This window comes from Dipodomys ordii, unplaced genomic scaffold (assembly GCF_000151885.1).
Source record: "Dipodomys ordii isolate 6190 unplaced genomic scaffold, Dord_2.0 Scaffold43, whole genome shotgun sequence".
In the NCBI taxonomy this organism is placed as follows: domain Eukaryota; kingdom Metazoa; phylum Chordata; class Mammalia; order Rodentia; family Heteromyidae; genus Dipodomys; species Dipodomys ordii.
Window position 1 is genome coordinate 11,474,369 of NW_012267259.1, and position 20,024 is coordinate 11,494,392.

Here is a 20,024-nt window from a genome sequence, read left to right on the forward strand (position 1 = left end):
TTATGTGGTGCTGAGGAATGGAACCCAGGACCTCGTGCATGCAAGACTAGCACTCTTACCACTGAGCCACCTTCCCAGCCCAACTCTAATTATTCTTGAGATAGAATTTTGAGTTTTTGTCCAGGCTGGCCTGGATAAATTTTTTTCCCAGCTGTACTCAAATTGTCCTCCTGATTTCTGCCTCTCAAGTAACTGGGATTATAGACATGAGCCACCCAGCCACCCAACCATCATTTGGTTTTGTGTGTGTGTGTGTGTGTGTGTGTGTGTGTGTGTGTGTGTGTGTGTGTGTGTAAAATTATGGAGAGTTAGAAATGAGATCTAGGTTTTATTTCTGACTCTACTACTAGTTACTATTTAATTGTTGCCAAGTGATTTGGTTCTCAGCTTTAGTGTCTGTCTGCTATGAAGCAGGAGAAGGAGTTTCTGGGATGATGGGAGAATCAAAGGAGATGATAGAAAATGGGGAAAACCTGTGGCTTCTACAAAAAAACCTTACAAATGAAAAGAGAGCAGAGATACTGTTCTACTTCTTTTTCTCTAATTAGGATTGCATAGTGAGAAGGGTTACAGAGATCAAATATCTCTGAACATATCAAACTGCTTTTTTTACAGTTATTATAAAAGTATAAGAAAGAAGCTTAAGGACAGTTATCACATCATCTGAGACCAGGCTCAGTGCTTCCAGTCCTGTTTTACAGGACTGAAATCACAGAGTGGGGTTATATAGCCAGTTTCTTGAGTGTACTGCTATCTGTACCGGAGAATTTTTGTCCATTCTACTGGAAAGATGACACCCAGACCCTTAAAACGATTTAATTTGTCTCTAGGAAAGATAATGTGATTGTGACATTGGGGAAAGAATATTTTAAGAGGATGGGTTTTGAATTTAATTTCCTTGAGGACATTATCAGTGAATGTCTTATTAGTTACTCGATTGCTGTTTAACCATTACCAGGGTGATTCAGTCACAATTAATGCAGTCCTAATGATGTCCCCTAGAACCAGCCCAAGTAGTTTAAACTAACTTCATTGCATTTCCTAGTGAATATGATGCAAGATTGTTTCCCATCTCTTAATTTTTCATAAAAAATATTTAAGTTTTATGCATCAGAACAAAGCAGGAGCCATAATGCAAGAGCCAAGTGCTTTACTGGGCACTAGGGCCCCAAGATCTCCTTTCCAAAGCCTACAGCAAGAATCACCTTGGCAAGCTGAGGACTGCTTCAGGCTGGACAGGTATCCCAGCTATACGGCACTCAGTAGCAGGGCTCCTGTCTGCTCATGAGCTACATAGGTTTTCTCAGTCCCTCTGTGTAGCACTTGAGAGTTCTTGCCAGCTATGGAGCCCAGTTTCTGCCACATCCTAGGATATAGCCGTAGAGGTCTCCCAGGAACTCTCATCTCCACTTTGACACTTAAGCACCAAATAGAGGTGGCATTGCCGGTAAGGATAGTCAGGCCCAGGATGTTTGTGGATCTGAAGTGGGGTTTGCAGAGTCTTGCAGTCCTGGTGGATCCTCATGTTGGGTACTTGCTGCCTTGTAAATCCCCAGCCTGTTGGAGGTGGGCAGACATTACTGTGAGGATCCTCGTGTCCTCAGTTATACTACAGAGGACCTTCTGTTGTTTCCGGTCTAGCAGTGGGATTGCTGTGTATAGGTGCATTTTGTAGCGCATGCTGCTCACAGATCTCTGGGGACCGTGTCCCATTGGTACCTCAGCTGTAAGGCTGTTGAGCTTGATGTATGCTCTGTGCCCTGTTGTGGTAGCCTGGGTATTCTCACGTGTTAATCCCCATGGCCTCTATTTAAATCTTTTTTCTTTATTTATTGAAGTTACTGTATCTTGACAAGTTCTCCTAAAAATGAAACCTTTCTCCACAAAAATGAGAGAAAGTAGATAGTTCTTTAAGTACAGGCGAGTTTCTAAAAAGATGAAAGAAGTCCTTTTGCAAATAATTTTCTCTCCTTTATTCAGAGGTGGAGGGACTTTGTAGGTGAGCAGTAACTTATCCATGTTTTCACAACATTTGCTCTCTTCCTGGACTAACAATGTATCAATGTTCATGCATTCTTTCTATCTTCTCTTTTCTGTGTCCTTGACCACATATTTTCTAAAGAACTGAATAAGATGAGATTGTCAAATGGCTTTCTGACTGACCTTATCCTTGAGATTTTGAGGCAATAAAACTATTTTTTGCATTTTTATTCTAATTTTGCACTGAAGAAATTATTTTTTTTATTGTGAAAATACAGAGGGGTTACAATTACATGGACAAGATAATGAGTATAATTCTTATCAAGCGTTATTGCCTCCTCCTTTGTTTTCCCTTCCCATCCCTTCCCATTCCCCCCCAACCCCCATGAAGAAATTCTTAATCAAGATATTAAGGATATTAGGTTAGGTAGTATAAGTGAAGCTTAAAGAAACAGACGTGTAAAAATACTTCAATGAATTATGGTACTGAAACTGCTTTCCTTCCTAATTCAAAACCATTTCAGAAACAGCATGAATGACCTTTTATTTTCTTCTCCGTAGCACACACGACTATAATTTCCCATGACTATTTATGGTCTGTACAGCCTGTCTCTAACTTCCTTTTTTTCTTTTTTTAAATGTCAGCGGAATACGTGTTTCTTTAATGGAAAATATTCTATTTTGAGGGCACTGCTTTTCTTCAAATAAATAATGGAGTTGGGGGAGGGGTGTCAGAGTGTAAGAAGTATGCAAAATTGAAGTGTGTTAACTTAGTAGTTGAGATCTTGAAATGACAGTCTTCAAGAAGACCCCTAATAGAAAGTTTTTATCCAGCATAAAATGCCAGTTGTACTTGGCATTCTACATTCTTTTAAAAATCTTTTTCTGCTGGGCACTATTGGCTTACACTTATAATCCTAGGTACTCAAGAGGCTGTGATCTGAGGATCACAGTTTGAAGCCAGCTCAGGAAGGAAAATCTGTAAGACAGAACCCTGTCCCTGAGTTCAAACCCCAAAACTGGAATTTAAAAAAAAATGAGCCCCACATTTTTCTTAAACACATGGGAGGATATCTGCTAATCCATGCTGGATAACCAAGGTGATTTTCTACCATGTGAATGATGTAGTGTGTGGAAAAGGTAGACTGGAGCAGTGGCGGGGCGGAGTTGGCCCATGACTTCTAGATGGTGAGTCCATGAGCTGAGCACCAGCTTTCGAGCTGCTGCAGCTGCACAGTTGCACATCTTTCATGGCAGGAAGGTCACCTGTGATTCCTGAACTGGGCACAATGCATCCCTGCACTGCCCTTCCATTCCTCTGCAATGATTTGGAAAGTCATTGCAGCAGCAGGGAATCCCTTAAGCCTTGAGGCATGCATTGACAGTTGTAATTTTCTTTTTTGTATTTCTTCCATTATTCACTATCATCTTAAAACTGTCAACATATATATCTTCTAGCATGTTGGTTTTAGGTTAAATTTTATTAAAATGTAATATAAATACAGAAATGTAGCCTCTTCATAAGTGTAACACCTGAATCATAACCAGGTTGAAGACCAAAATAATAGAATTAGATACTGTCTTTTGGATACTGTCCTTCCTACCAAAGGTTAAGACCACTGGAGTGCTGACTTTGACTTAGTAGTGACAAAATCATGCAATATATTCTATTATATGTCTGATTTCTCTCAGACAGCATATTAACATATTTGTGAGAGTCACTATTTTTGCTTTTTGTTTGATTGTTTTGTGCCTATATTGGGGTTTGAACTCACGGTGGAGGTGCTATCCCTGAGCTGTTTTGTTCAAGGCTAGCACTCTACCACTTGTGCCACAACTCCATTTCCAGCAATTTTTGGTGGTTGATTGGAGATAAGATACTCATGGACTTTCCTGGCTAGGGTGGCTGTGATCTGAGGATCACAGCCTCCGGGGTAGCTGGATTACAGGTGTAAGCCAGCAGCACCTGGCAGTAGTGCTGGACTTTAAACTCAGAGCCTCAGACCTGTTTAGCTGGCATTGTACCACTTGAGCCACATTTCTATCCCTGTTTTTGTGGGGTTTTTTTGTTTTTTTTTTTGTTTTTTTTTTGTTTTTGCTGGCTGTTTTGGAAATGGAGTCTAATGAGCATTTCTGTTCAGGCTGAAGCACAATTCTCCAGACCCCAGCCTCTTGACTAGCTAGGGTTACAGTGTAAAGCCACCAGAGCCTGGCTAAGATTTATCTTGTTGGTGCTATATTATAATTCTTCATTCTCATTGTTACATGTTCTATTAATTTCTGAAAAGTAGAGTACCTTTTGTAGCTGTGAATATATGGCAGTAAAATATGATTTAGACATCGTTAGAACATTAGAACTGTCATTATGTGATTTATTTGTATTATGATTTAATATTTAAGTGTTATATGACTATAAGAACCCATTCATTTAAAAAAAGACAAGTAAATTAGTTTTCTCTTCCTCAAGTCAGATTATTAACCTTACTTTATTGCTTTTCACTCATTCTCCCAGCTATAAAAATAATCATTTTCTTACCTGTGTGCTTCCATGAAAATAAACTTATAGCTATTTGTATTTAATAGCTGTAGATAGTTGTCATATTAATCACAGGTAGTGGGTCAGTGATCTAGATGTATGCCTGCTACATTGAATTCCTTGAAGCCAGAACCTGTCTTTTCACTCATGTTTCTAAACTCAACTTCATACATGTCTGTGCTCAGTCAGGTAGCTTCTAAATTTGTTGAGCGTTCCAAATTAGAACTGTGGCTTATCAGTGGTATTTATTGTATTTTGCCATTATAGCCTCAGATTCCTGAATGCATCTGCAAACAAACTGGAAAGCCTTCCTCCAGCCACGCTTTCTGAAGAGACAAGCAGTATCTTACAGGAGTTGTATTTGACAAATAACAACCTCACCGATAAATGTGTGCCCTTATTAACAGGGCACCCCCATCTGAAGATCCTTCACATGGCCTATAACCGACTCCAGAGTTTTCCAGCAAGGTAATGAGGGTTGTAGAGTGATGTCATAGTTGCATTCCTACACAAGCATTTTGTAAAAGGGAAGATCAAAGCTGAAATGTTTATTTCACAGATAACACATTTGCTTATTCCTCCCTTTATCATAGTTGCCTTTTATATAAGCTGTGATCAGCAAACATTCCCCTCAGGAGAAACGTATTGGTTTTTCTAGCATGAATGTATCCAGAGACTCAGCCACTACAATGTTCTTAGGATTTTGAAATAGATTGTTTAGTTATATGTTTTTTCTCCTAACTAGTCAGAACGGACTTTAAAAAATAATAATTAATATGGTGGGTGAGAATTAGAATGTTCAACACCCAGACTATATTCATGTTCATGATGTGAAAAATAATGGAGAGTTGAGGATGTGGCTCAGTGATAGAAAGCCTCCTCACATGCACAAGACCCTGGATTCTATTCCCAAATACAAACAGATAAGCATCAGTGGCCTGTGACATTGCATATCATGCCCTCCGTAGGTCTCTTAAATATGCCTTTATTTGAATTTCTAGTTTCAGCAGAGGAAGTGGCATAGTATCTAGCTTTGTGTGGTCCACACACTGAGCTGAGGATATCTTCTACATCTATTTCACTGGGCATGCATCCATCTGATAAGTTGGAAATTGGAACACACACTCATACATCAACAAAGCAAATACGGATTCCTCTGGTGTTCTGCTAGTAACTGCAGCTTTGTATAGGGGCCAGCCTTTCTATGTTGCCTTCAGGGCTACATACCAGTCTGTCTCTTCCCTTGCAGAAAGACAAAGGTCCAAATATATGTTGGCTTGAAGTATTGTTTTGACTTGGCTACCAGTTTCTTCCTATTTTACCCCTCATTTGATGTTGATGATTAAACTGTTGTTTCTATGTATTACACTTCATTATGGAATGTAGAAATAATAGTTTTTCAAAAAATAAACAAACATGATAGTCCCATAGTTCCCTGTCCCATTTTCGATGGCCTATATCTAAACAGTGGATGAGAAATGATCATTATCTTTGTCCCCTCGGTGACTGGTGCCAGATGTAACTGTGTACCCTAAGTATAGAGAGGAGAAGTTTTTTTTCCATCTTGTTTTGATTTCCCTGTGAGTTATGATACAATATAGTAGTTCCCCTGGAAAACCTGAGCTGCTCAGAAAACTTTACTCCTTCAAAGTAGATATTCAGCTAATGATTTTGAACATGTTCCAGCAATCAAGTCACTATCTGGCCACCTCTATGTTGAGAGATTGAAATTTCATTAACTTTTCTTTTTATGAGCCTGGTTTCTGTACCCACGATCATTTTGTATGCCTTTTACCTATTAGTTTTTCCATATTTCTTTGAAAATATGAAGGACAGCATATCCAAACAATCCTAGAAATTTTAGATTACTTCATAGTGTGTAAATATGTGAATAATGTTGTTTACAGTATATCCTGATACCCAACAACGTGGATTTTTTAATAACAAAAAAGTTTTGACTTCATCAGATTAAAACCTTAGGTCTTGTTATATTGTAGTTGTGTATTTATTTTCAAGATAAGAAAAGCATTTCGCTAATTTTCTTGCAGTACAGGGGCAGGGACTGTGTTTGCTGGGCAAATGCTCTAATCATTTGAGCCATATCCCCAGGCCTTTCCATTTTAGTTTGGTTTTTAGATAACATCTTATGCTTTTGTCCAGACTTGCTTGGATCTCATTTCTCCTACTCTGCCTCTCACATAGTTGGGATTATAGGCACGTGCCAACACACCCAACCTAGTAAATTTTTTAAAGCATATTGAATAAGTGAAACTATAATGAACAGAAAAAATATTAATAGCTCCAAACTAATTGACTCAAGATTACAAGTTTGACTTATACTAACTGGGAAGCTTCTGTTTCTTGGTGTCCCATATCCCCAGGGCTTGGTTTGAATTCAGGCTCTCCCAGAAAGCCAAGGAATAACTAAATGACTCAACATACCCTCACTCCTCACCATGCACATGTAGTCATAAATGGCATCAGAGGGGCATATAGTTAGAGAAAAGCATACTATAATAGAAACTATTGCTCAGTTTTCTTCTGATGATTTTTGGGAGTTTGTTGCCAGTATAAAGAAATCTTCTGCTCAACCTAAGCTCTCTTGAAGCTTTAGATTCATGCTAGTTTTTAACCCATTTAAGTAGGAGTTCCATTGGAGTTCAGACTAACTACTTAATAAATGAATTGTTGCCAGGTAACTTGGTTGACACAGAGATTTTTTTTTTTAGGGGGGAAAGAACCACCATTTTTCTCCTTGTTGTCTGTTTGAAGAGTCCACATTAAGTTTTTGTTTTGTAATAAGAAAGGAAGTAGATTTTTTTTTGCTACTCAAACACTGGGGGGAAAAATGTCTTGTTTTTAACAACTCCTCCCATGGATTTCCTTTAGTAAAATGGCAAAACTGGAGGAGCTTGAAGAAGTTGATATCAGTGGGAACAAGCTGAAAGCCATCCCAACAACGGTCATAAACTGCAGGCGCATGCATACGGTGATTGCTCACTCTAATTGCCTTGAAGTCTTTCCGGAAGTTATGCAGCTCCCAGAAATCAAGGTATGTAGTTTAGTCTAGACATTCTAGGCTTTGAGTCAGCAAAAAATGTTGATTTTCCTAACTCATTAGCTCAAGATGTTTATGCCTTTGTTGAATTTAATACCAAATCAAGACTCCTTGTAGTTACTACATCCTGGCTGAAAGTGACACCCTGTTGGGTCATCAGAGTTCAAAACAAAACCGTGAGCTAGATGTTCTGAAATTTATATTCCTGGGCTCTGTCGCTAATGATTGGAATAACATTCTTCTAGTTACCCAGTGCTGCTCTCCTTATCGAGTAGTCCTTAGACTCACATATTTCCAGGGCATTTGCCAATGAAGGCTTAGTCAATTGTGAGAATAGTTTGAAAAAGTTAATAGTACCACTACCTACCCCTGATCCTTCACTTAGGTAACACACACTACCACAGTAAGCAGTGATAATTCCCCCATAGAGATAGCATCATTGCTGTCACCAAACATTCATTTCAACTTAGGGAAATAATTAGAAGAAATGTTATTTCCAGTTAATGGAAGAAGACAATGAGGCATTGAAAACTGAAATAACAAAATGGAGCCTGCAGATTGGTAGGAGATAGTCTTCAACTCCTAACTCCTGACAAGGGTAGAGAAACTAAAGCCACCTCACAACTTTCTGTTCCTTTTTGAGGTTCCAAAACCTTTGTATATAATATACTTTTTACTTTATGTCAAGCATTACTAATTACCAGTTTTACATTCTAATCTTTTAACTGGGGATAAAATGTAGTCCTCCTTAGCCATTTACTTTTTAGGCACTTTCTGATGCAAACCTTATGTATCAGATTTAGAAATTCTGCAGACATTTGCATATTCTTTAGCATATATAATTTTTCATCACTACAGTTTTTTAATACATTTATTTGGTTAAGGTGTTTATAAACCATTTTCTAAATGTGCATATGTATGTGCTTTAAATTATAGAATATTTTGCTTTGCTCTTTAAGAGCTCTGTTACCTTGTATGTTACTGTAAGATTTTTAAGCTGTTTATTACAGACTGCCAGAAAGACCATGCGTGTATTTTGTTGTCGTACTTTTCACATAAGTGAAGAGTAAGACTCTTGTTGGGGGCTGGTGGTTCACTGCTGAGATTTGAGGATTGTGTTTTGAAGCCAGCCTAGGGAGGAAAGTCTGTGCAACTCTTATCTACAATAAATGACTCAAAAAGCCAGAAGTGGCACTGTGGTTCATGTGGTAGAGTGCTCTCCTTGAGCAAAAAAAGCTCAGGGACAGTGAACAGTGTCCAGGACTGGAAAAAAAAAAAAAGAGAAGTCTTTCAGAGTTAGATCCCAGCTGAAAATTAACCTCTCTGTAAGAAGAGGAAGAGAGTCACTTCTGTTGCAAGGCTGAAATGAAATAATATATATAAAGCATTTGAAACAGGAGTGTCATAAAGTCAGAATTCCCTCAATGTCAGCTGTTTTTGATGTACATCCCTGAGTGGTTCAACTGTGATGTTGATTATACAGAACACTATTTTGGCTGAAACTAAGCAAAATCCAGAAAAGTTAATACCTAAGCAAATGCCTTTTTGCCTCCAGTGCAGGAAACATATTAACAGCTAAAGCTTCAGGGTTCCTGTCCATTCCTTGGCACAGTGGTGGCTGAGCAGTGGTATCTTTCTCAAGGGGGTGTTAAACTGCTCTTTATGTACTATGCTGGTTGATAAGCCTGCAGAGAAAAGAGTAGCAGAAACTCCAAATTAGTCTCCTGGGTGCTGATTAATTTCCTTACCTTGCTTTCAATGTCATGTAATTCCTGCATATAGAGTAATTCAGTTTCTTGTTTTAGAATATAATATTTAATATAAATAGTATCTGTGAAGCCCTGAGTTTAATCCTAAGCATCCCCAATCACGCTCTCCCCCCCCAGCAAAAAAAAAAAAAAGGCCAAATAGAAAAGTTGGTGAGACCTTCATCTCAACAAATAAGTCAATGTGGAGATCCCAGCTATATAGGAGGGTATATGTAGTATATGGTCCAAGCCAACCCCGGGCAAAACAAAACAAAACAAAAAACACAAGACATTATGAAAAAGAACCTAAATCAGAAGAGGCTGGAGACTTGGCTCAAGTGGCAGAGCTACAGAGTGTAAGGTCCTGAGTTCAATCTCTGTGACTGCTGAAGAAAGAAGAAAGAAAGGGTAGAGGGAGGCAGAGAGGAAGGGAGGGAGGATGGGAGGAAGGGAGGAAGAGTGGGGGAGAAAGATGATGTAAAAAGAATTGCTCAGTTAATGCCTTTACTTCAGGTTCTGCACATGATTTAGTTTTAATACTACTATCTGGTAGAACAACAATTTTTTAAAATCTCATCCTTTATTTCACCAATCCACTTTTATTGTCATAAATTCTACAGTATTCTACAATTTCTGTCCTAAATTTAAAAAAAAAATCTTTTAAGCTACAACATAAAGGCAGGATCTCGTTGTATATCCTAACTTGGCCGCAAATGCAAAACTCACAGTCCTCCTACCTCAGTCTCACAAGCGCTGGGATTATAAGTGTGTACTACCATGTTTGGCTTCAGTAATATTGTATAAAGAAAATACCATAATGAAGAAATGCTCAGAATTGGCACTGTGGCTCAAAGTGATAGAGCACTAGCCTTGAGCAAAAGAGAATTTTGAGTATAGCAAAGTAAATTTTGTTAGCTGAGTCCTAGGGTAGACTTGGAAAAGATAACCTTCATATTGTAACCAACATGTTTTTAGAAAATTGTAGTTCATTCAACAGACACATACATTAGCAGCATAAAATCTAGTGGCACTATTTTTCCCTCTTGTTTCCCCCAAATATTTTGAGGATTTTTTAGTGGTAGCAATGAGAGTTAGGCAGCAGCTCTTTGGAATAACTGTCAACCAGTGTTGAAGACAATTAAAAATAATAGAAATATAGATTGAGCATTAGCATGACCTTCAGAGCTGGGTGGAAGAACTCATCATGTCTTGTTTCCCCTTCTTCCCTCAGTGCGTGGATCTGAGCTGTAATGAGCTAAGCGAAGTTACCTTACCTGAAAGCCTGCCTCCCAAACTGCAGGAGCTAGACCTGACTGGAAACCCTCGCCTCACCCTCGATCACAAAACCCTGGAACTGCTCAAGTAGGTATTCTGTAAAATACTGGGGCCACTGCTCTCTACCTTGGTGAACACAGTTTGTATCTCTGTACTTGAAAGGACAAAAATAACATGAGGAATGCAAGGAGCAGCTACAATAGGAACTTAAATCTCAGGACTCATGATAACACAGGGATGGTAACACCTAATGCAAGTACTAAGGAAGAATTTTGAAGAGATGATGGGGGGCGGGGAAATAACAATTTGGAACTGAAAATCCAGATTATTATTATTTTTTATTTTTTTATTTTTATTTTTTTATTTTTTTTTTGGGTCCGGTCATGGGGCCTGAACTCTGGGCCTGAGCGCTGTCCCTCAGCTCTTCAGCTCAAGGCTAGCGCTCTACCACTTGAGCCACAGCACCACTTCCAGCTTTTTTCTTTTTGCTTATGTGGTGCTGAGGAATCGAAGCCAGGGCCTCAGGCATGCAAGGCAAGCGCTCTACCACTGAGCTACCTTCCCAGCCCCCAGATTATTATTTTTTAACTGGAAAAGTTGGATTAGTTAGATCCTGTTAAAGTTCTCTCTGTGTTTTTGGAAAGAGTTCATTAATACTGCTTCATCATCAGCATTAAATAATTTCATGCTGGGTGTGGTGGCTCACACTTGTCATCCTCTGTGATCCGGAGGCAGAGGTCAGGATCATGTTTTGAGGCAAGTCTGGGCATAGTAGTATACTCCTATCATCCCCACTACATGGGAAATATAAATTTAGGCCTGGTATAACTGTGAAATCCTATTGCAAAAAGTCGGGGGCCATGGCTTAACTAATAGAGTACCTGCCTGGCAAGTATGACATCTCTGTACCCCTCTCCCCGCTGGGCCTCCACCCTGCCCTACCCCAAACAGAATCATAAGTTTATAAGTTGCTTATGGTGTTACCAAGAAGTTTTGTATTAATGTTTATCATAGAACTCTAAATGTCTTTTAGTAGAGGTAACTAAATTATGCTCCACTTGTGGATAGAGTTATTATGTAGCCCTATTGTATAAATTGGAAAATCTCCACAGAATAGAATTAAATGAAATAAAAATTTCAAAGAAATGTGTATATATGTAATTCCCCCCTTTTTAAAAATAGTGTGCGTGCCCACCCACAAAAAAAAAAAATGCCTGAAAGGATGTGTAACAAGCTAAAAAAGTTGTTCTCTGATTAATAGGGGTATGAGTAGTCTTTATTTTCTTTAAACTTCTCTGAATTTTCATTTTGTTACAGTATCTTTACTTTTGGTATTAGTGTTTGATCTTAAACCATACCCACAACTTCTTTTGCTCTATCTATCTGTCTATCTGTCTGTCTGTCTATCTATCTGTCTGTCTGTCTGTCTATTGCGCTGGTCCTGAGGCTTAAACTCAGGGTCTGTCCTTGAGTGTCCTTTGCTCAAAGCTAGTGCTCTACCATTTGAGCCACAGCTCTACTTCCAATTTTGTTTAGTAGTTCATTGGAGATAATAAGAGTCTCATGAACTTTCCTTTCTTGCCTGGGCTGGCTTGGAACGTCCATCCTCAAATCTCAACCTTCTGAGTAGGATTACAGGCATGAGCCACCAGCTCCTGGTCACTTTAGTTATTTTTTAGGTATAGTTTCTTTGTCCAGAGCCAGACTTGAACTGCCATCCTCCTACCTAGTGTCTCCTGTGTAGCTGGGGTTATAGATAATGCTTCTTATGGCCAGATTATTGGTTTGAGATGGGTTTTTATTAGCTCTTAGCCCAGGATGGCTTTGAACTATGATTCGTACTACTAATCTCTACCTCCCGAGTACTTAAGATTACAGGTTTTTGCCACATTTGCAGTTTTGACCATTGACCCACATTAGTCACTGCTTGTCCAGTATCACAGAAAATACAAAGAAGAGAAATTTGATGAATGATCCATTACATACAATCTTTGATTTAGTACAAACTAAACTTGAAGAGCTTTACAGTAGTTCCTGGATAGAATTGGTCTGGTCAGTGCCCACTTGTCATTTAAAATACTTCATGAAAAAGTTGATTTGTTGTACAGTGGAGGAAGCCTGCTGAGCAGAGCATCCTTGAGGAGACATGGAGGCCTGGCTTCCCGCCAGTGGATCACCATTCTGTGAAACCGTGGCCTCAGGCCCTCCACTGGCCAGTCCTCAGTTACCTGATAAGAGTAAGAGGAGCAGACTTCAAAAGAAGAAGAAGAAGGAGGAGGAGAAGGAGAAGAAGAATAATCTTTTCTTGAAAGGATACTTTTCAAGACTGAATAAGTGATCAATCATCAAAATACATTTCCCTTTTCATGAGGACTTTTTGTAAATATGATTTTTATTTTTATTTATTTATTTATTTTGCCTCTCCTATGGCTTGAACTCTCAGGGATTGGGCACTGTCCCTGAGCTTCTTTTGCTGAAGACTAGCACTTTACCACTTGAGCCATAGCAACACTCCTGGCCTTTTCTGTTTATGTGGTACTGAGGAATCAAACTCAGGGCTTCATGCATGCTAGGCAAGTACTCCATCGCTAAGCCACATTCCCCAAAATTTTTATGTTTCAGAATTGTGTCAAGTTGTTAGTGAATGAAACTAGCTTTAGAGAAAAGTTGTATCCAAAAAAAGGTGAATTATGTATAATAAAATCATCTGAATATACTCACAAGCTAGAAATGTTATTTTTCAGATTAAAAAGAAAGGGAGAAAGTATCAAGAAATTAGTATATACAGATTCGTTTTGACGTTTATGTTCAATATAGGCATAAATTTTACACATACCTTTTATTAAATATATCAAGAATAAATCTAAGCCAAGCACTAGTGGTTCATGCCTGTAATCCTAGCTTCTCAGGAGACTGAGATTTGGAGGCTTGAAGTTCAAACCTAGCCCAGAAAGGAAGGTCTGTGAGACTCTACCTCCATTAAAAAGTAGGGCTAGGAGGATTGGCATAAGTGGTAAAGCACAGCTGTGAACAAGCAAGCCAAGTCAGGAGAGTGTGCCTGTATTATACATTGTACAAGAGCTGGAGTGGATGAGTATGTGCTTCATTCTTGAAGATGTGCAGGCATCATGCTGCAGTGCCCCTTAGATTGCTCCTTGCCACCTGCTGTTCAGCTAGGCCACAGACAGAAATTACTTCACTAGAAAAGATTATTGAATGGGGAAGGGGCACTGAGGATTATTTTTTCCTTTAATGATCAGGCTAGAAACAAAATTGTTTCTATGAAGACTCTGTGATCTGTAAAAATTGCTGTGTACTTAAAAATTATATGTAAGAAATTATAAGTACAGACTGCCTAGCAGACTTTTTTATTACTCAAGTAAAGGTAGCATTCACACTTGTTTGGCTTTAATGATTCTCTTTCCTTTTTTGTTCTGTTAGTAATATCCGCTGCTTCAAGATCGATCAGCCTTCAGCAGCTGATGCATCTGGAGCCCCAGCAGTGTGGAGCCATGGTTACACTGAAGCTTCAGGAGTGAAAAACAAGTAAGTTGGATGAAACTTAGGAGCAAAAACTGTTCCTCTCTTTAGTAGGGTACAAAGAAACGTAGGGCTTTTGCACACACTTTTCTCCTGTAAAGTTTCTTTGAGTATGTTTCTCCAGAGTGAGGCTCCTTTATGACATCTGTTTGAACACCAAGCTAAGGCAGTGCTTGGCATCACATACTCCCCTTTTGTGAGAGAGGTTGCTAGGATACCGTGTAACTGACACACTATATCTGTGTAAGACTCCTGTGTTTGGAAAAGGCATAAGTATTGAAATGCATCCCTGCTCCTTTGAAAAGACCCTTTATCTTTCTCTGAAGCTTGTTTATCAAGCAGAACAGGGATAGCATTAAGGGAGAAGTAGCTTTGATTGTCCATATTTAAAATAATTCACATTGGTGACCAGAGCTATTTCTACAGTCTAAATTAGGTTGGCAACTCCCTGTAATGTCATCCATTTGTCCTGCTGCCAAGTTGTCACAGAGTTCTCTGCCTTAATTTCTTTTTCTTTCCTACTTTCTCCAACCAACCCTCTCTTAAATAAAAATTTTGATTTTTTTTCTCAAGAAATGCTATCAAACTTATCAGGCATGCTTACATTATATGAGGGCATGCTAATAAGTGATACTAGGAAAGTAAAGAATCCAACAATAGTCCTAAGGTATAACAGCACAATATTGAGAATAAAGAAAGAACAGAAAGTGGAGGGAGACCTAATAATAGCTCACAGCTGATTGAGTAAGAAACTTTAAAAATAAAAATTCCCAACTTGGTATGGTAGTGCACACCTGTCATTCCAGCATGAGGCCAGCTTGTGGAACTTAATGAGACTCTGGCTTAAAAAAAATTAAGTTTATATAAATTATGTATTAACTACATAAAACAGATATATGAAATATAAGCACATAGCTATTATTCAGCCTAGACTCATTAAATCTGAATTTTTTAAAGTTCCAAGTAAGGGATTCTAAAGTGTTTAGAATTGAGAATTGCTGACTAGCAAGTAGAATGTAAAATGTGGTACTATTGCTGCATGCTGACTGCTTTTCTCTGGGACAGGAAGTAGTATCTGCTCTAGTTCTGGATCTGGAACACTGATCCCTCCTACTTTCTCTACAGAGTGATTTGGCTGCCTGCTGCTTAGAGGAGAGACAGTCCCCATCTCAGCCTCTGTTCCCTTTGCTCAGCAAAGGCAGAATAACCTAAGCAGGCCAGCCTCAGCTCCTCTGTGGTTCTGGCTATTGCCTCATTAGCATGTTCTTTGTACTACATACCATTGGGTTAGCTGTGTTCATTACAGTGCTCACATTTCCTTTCTAGAGGCAATCGCTTTTTAGACTAAAGAATTGGGTATCTTACAAATCCCTACTTATTTTTCCAATTTCCGAACACTGATGTGAAATATAAAAGTGTTTTAAAAATAACCTGGATAATAAACTTTTCTTACCTACTTATCCATATGGATTAAGCAAGTAATCAGTTAGGTCTGCTTTTCTCTGCATAACTCCTCTTCCACAATTTCTTTTCAAAAAACTGTTTGTATTAAAGTATGACCTAAGTCCAGAAAAGTGTGTGAGTAGTGGTGTGTAGCTCTGTGACTTGTCCTAAAGTAAGCATAGATGCAGACTGCCACAAGCTCAGGGAGATAGAAGCTGAACAATGCCCCAGGATCGTAGCCACCTTTGTCCTTGCCGTATTTCCTGTGGCTTCTTTTACTCTGCCAGCAGAGGTATACTGAGAATGTTTGGTATTTTTTTGTTTTGTTTTTTATTTGGGGAGTTTTGTATTTTACATGAGCTGGTTATTTTTTCCTTCTCATCTATTCTATATGTGTGTAAGAGAGAGGAAGAGGAAGATTTCCTTTTGGAAAATCCTTGCTTAGGGTTTATAATATAATCTTTAAGTTATCACAGCTTACCTCCAAGTCCTATTGTATTGTATCATATCGTGTCACCGATAAGCATCTTACAAATATTATTACTACTCCAGTGTTTGTCTCTGTGTTGTTGTCTTCTGTTTTTCTTGTGCATTTGGTGTATTATTTTCTAAAACAGTGTTTCTTAACTTCAGTACCGTTGAGGTTTGGGGGCAGATTATAGAATGTTTTGTAGCATGCCTGGCCTGTACTCACCAGGTAATAACATCCCCTGTCCCAGGAGAGGCATGTAGTAGTAAGATGTCCCCACCCCTTCATCATTTGTGATGACTACATTTATAGAGATCCACATATCCATCTCTTAAAAGTGCCTTTAGTTCACCTTCACTTTTCAAAGCTATTTTTACTAATTTAGAAATCTATGTTGGCCTCTAATTTTGGTTTTTTAGGGTTTTTAAAATCAGTTCTTAGAAGATGTGGCCCCAATCTTTGATGTTCCTAGAGAAGTGTGCAGTCATTCATGTCTTTGTGCCATAGTCCACCCTCTACCATCCTTCCTGGATTTTAACTGTTTGATTGTGGGGCGGGGAAGGTGGCTCAGTGGTAGAGTGCTTGCCTCTCATGCATGAGGCCCTGGGTTCAATTCTTCAGCACCACATAAACAGGAAAAAGTTGGAAGTAGCACTGTGGCTCAAGTGGTAGAGTGCTAGCTGAAATGCTCAGGGACAACACCAAGGCCCAAAGTTCAAGCCCCACAACCGACCAGAAAACAAACAAACCAACCAGTTTGATTGTGATGTGCCTCAGCTTTCTTCATGCTGCTCTTGTTGGCAGTTTATTGAACTTATCTGTAGTTTTATACTTTTCATTGAATTTCAGATGTCTGTCATAAATACTCATTTGGCTTCTTTTTTTTTTTTTTGTCCTCTTTCCAAGACTATCTTCCAAGTCATAGACATTTGCCCTCCACTCATTAATGCCTTTTTGTTGTTGTTTTCTCGTCCATGCTTTTCTCTCTTTAGGTTTTTGGGTATATTTTTTTTATTCATCTGTTTGGTTCCTTTTGCTTTTCAGAGTTAGGGCCATACATGTCCCTGTGCTGAGATGGCAGACAGGTGGCACCGTGCCCAGCTTCTCTGCTTCATGCAGTTCTGGAACACAAATTACTTGGTCATTTCGATTCTTTGAAGCTGCAGTAGAGAGACTCTTGACCTCCAGTGCGCAGTGGCTGAAGCAGCTCTTCTCTTCCAGCATTTTGCAGGGCAGCCCTCAGCTGCCAGCAAGCACCATCTGCCTCACATGTAGCTCTTGTCTTGATGCAATTTGGGAACTTCCTCCCCAGGAGTAAACAGGGCAGACAACAGGTTGTGTCCAGTTTCTAAAAGTTGTATGTATGTGTCTTACTTCCTTTTAAAATTATTAAAAACTTTTTATATAGCTTTACATTTCATGTTTTCTAATTTTTTTTGGAAGGGGCATTCAATTGTAGGGCTTGAACTTGGGGCCTAGGCACTGTCCTTAAAACTCTACCACTTTGAACCACAGTGTCACTTACAGTTTTCTGGTAGTTAATTGGAGATAAGAATCTAAGGAACTTTCTTGCCCAGGCCAGCTTTGAACCACAGTCCTCAGACCTCAGCCTTCTGAGTAGCTTGAATACCAGAGCTTGGCTCCTAATTATCACTCTGTTTTGGTTAGATGTGCAGATTCTCCTGAATAGCTATTCATTGACTGCTTAAATAAAATCAGGTGCCACTGATATAGATGCAGTGTACTCATAATCTGACTGTTGAGTTGAAACCCTTTTGTATAACTACTTAAATAAATAAAATCAGTGCCTGCCCCTAGTGGCTCGGGCCTGTTGTTGCAGCTACTCAGGAGGCTGAGGTCCACAGAATTCCAGTTTGATGGCTTTCTGGGCAGAAAAGTCTATAAGATAACTCCTACAAAAAAATACCCATAGCTGACCTGGGGTGTGGCTCATGTGGTAGACGAGGACCTGAGTTCCAACCCTGGTCCCAACAACAACAAAATAATCAGAAGAGAAAGGTGAGGAAAGGCATGTGTTGTATATGATGCATGTTAATCATAGTGAATCATATTATAATGAATGTTAATTATTCTCTGCAGATAGAAGTTGGTTAGTACAACTTTCTCTGGACTCAGTTTATGTATAAATTTGTCTGGAGTCATAAGGAAAGAAGCACTGGGATAAATCCTTAGAAATTACTGTTGAGTTGGTCATGGGGAAGTAAAGATGAGTACACTTATCACAATTCTTCCTTCGTAGGTTGTGTGTTGCAGCCCTGTCTGTGAATAACTTCCGTGACAACCGAGAGGCCCTGTATGGTGTATTTGATGGGGATCGGAATGTGGAGGTACCCTATCTTCTCCAGTGTACCATGAGTGATATTTTGGCTGAAGAATTGCAGAAAACAAAAAACGAGGAAGAATACATGGTCAACACATTCATAGTAATGCAAAGGTAAAACATGAAGTACTTGCCCTCCTGTATTTTCTTGCCGTGTGTGTGTGTGTGTGTGTGTGTGTGTGCGCGTGTGTGTGTGTGTGTGTGTGTGTGTGTGTGTGTACCAGTCCTGAGGCTTGAACTCAGGGCCCAGTGCTCTCATGCTGGTTAATTAGAGATAAGAGTCTTGGACTTCTGTTGCCACAGCTGGCTTCAAACTACTCCTCAGATCGCAGCCTCCTGAAGAGCTAGGATTATAGTTTGAGTCCTCAGGTGCCTGGCTTATAAAAGTCTTTCTGGAATTGGTCAGATTTTTGGAAGTGGACAGATTTCAGTCTAGGGGCCAACACATTATGTTTGTTTCCCCCTTCTTCAGTGTTCAAGACAGGGTCACTAGTGGACTCTACACTTCCACCCACAACAGAGCCTCATTCACTGTGGAAATTAGGGAGTGTCATTTGGGATTATTTGACATTTGTTCCTAGCACTTAAGTGAAAGAAGTGCTCATCCTTTTGCCAACTTAAGGGCTTGGAATTGAACTGTGTATAAATGCCATCTTGCAGACTCTTGCTGTAAGGGGCCCAGAGTGACGGATGACCTTGGGCTCTAAGAGTCGTGGCAGCAGTGGCAATCTGCTCCTCCTCTCTCTGCCAGAGGAGGTGGCTTCATAACCAGGGTACGAAGTGTCTGCTGCACAGTGTTGTCCTCTGCAGCTTTCAGAGCCATGCCTGCACTGTGAGTGGTTACCCTTGCAGAGTCTGTAAGTGGTCTTGCAGGTTGTCGGGTGGGAGTCTTGGCCACCAACCTGACCTCTCTGTCCAGGGGCAGAACCATTACAATTGAACAATTGTAAGAGCTAACGAATACATAGTGAGCTTTTCCTGTGTATAGTCATTGATGTAAATACTTTACAGATCTTCAGTTTTTCCCAGTGAGGCAGGTATTGCTACTATTATTTTTTGGATGAGACAGAAGTGAAGCAAAGTGCCCTCGGAGCTAGTAAGTGGTGCAACAGGGTTTGTCCTTGAGCACTGCAACTCCAGATGCTGTTCTGGTACCAGTCATATCAGCTTTTCTGATATAGTCACCACCTTGTCTTAGAGAAAAATGAATGTCGTGAGCGCGTGCACGCACGCATGCACACACGGTCTGTATTCAAAATCTCCCAAGAGATCTACTTTTTATCCTCAATGGTTAAGAATTATAAACTGAAAGCTGGACACCCAGTGCTCAAGCCTGTAATCTTACCTACATAGGAGACTCACAGTCACTTTGAAGCCAGCATGAGCAAAAAGGTCCAGGAGACTCCAGCTCTAAAAATAGCTAGTAAAAAAGCTGGGCTTGTGTAGTTCAGATGGTAGAGCACTAGGCCCTAGTAAGTATGAGATCCTGAGTTCTAACCTAGTACCACCAAAAAAGAAAGAAAATGAATTAAAGTCTGAGAAGTCCAAATTCCTGTTATTAGTAGCTATATATACCCTTCCTGTTTTTTGCGCCTTTCAAAGAAAGTAGTGCCACCTTGGAGCTAGATCTGGTC

General features: G+C 39.5%; 1 protein-coding gene across 1 annotated transcript in view; it reads left to right on the top strand.

The window, feature by feature from the left end:
• Window positions 1-20,024, top strand: part of Phlpp1 (PH domain and leucine rich repeat protein phosphatase 1) — a gene marked incomplete at its 5' end in the record, with an annotated part of 167,591 nt that overhangs the window by 142,090 nt on the left and 5,477 nt on the right. The window contains 5 exons of the mRNA XM_013018896.1: window positions 4,784-4,984; window positions 7,406-7,568; window positions 10,554-10,684; window positions 14,039-14,143; window positions 18,310-18,504. Of these exons, the coding sequence (XP_012874350.1) occupies window positions 4,784-4,984; window positions 7,406-7,568; window positions 10,554-10,684; window positions 14,039-14,143; window positions 18,310-18,504 (795 nt within the window). The remainder of the gene's footprint in view (window positions 1-4,783; window positions 4,985-7,405; window positions 7,569-10,553; window positions 10,685-14,038; window positions 14,144-18,309; window positions 18,505-20,024) is intronic.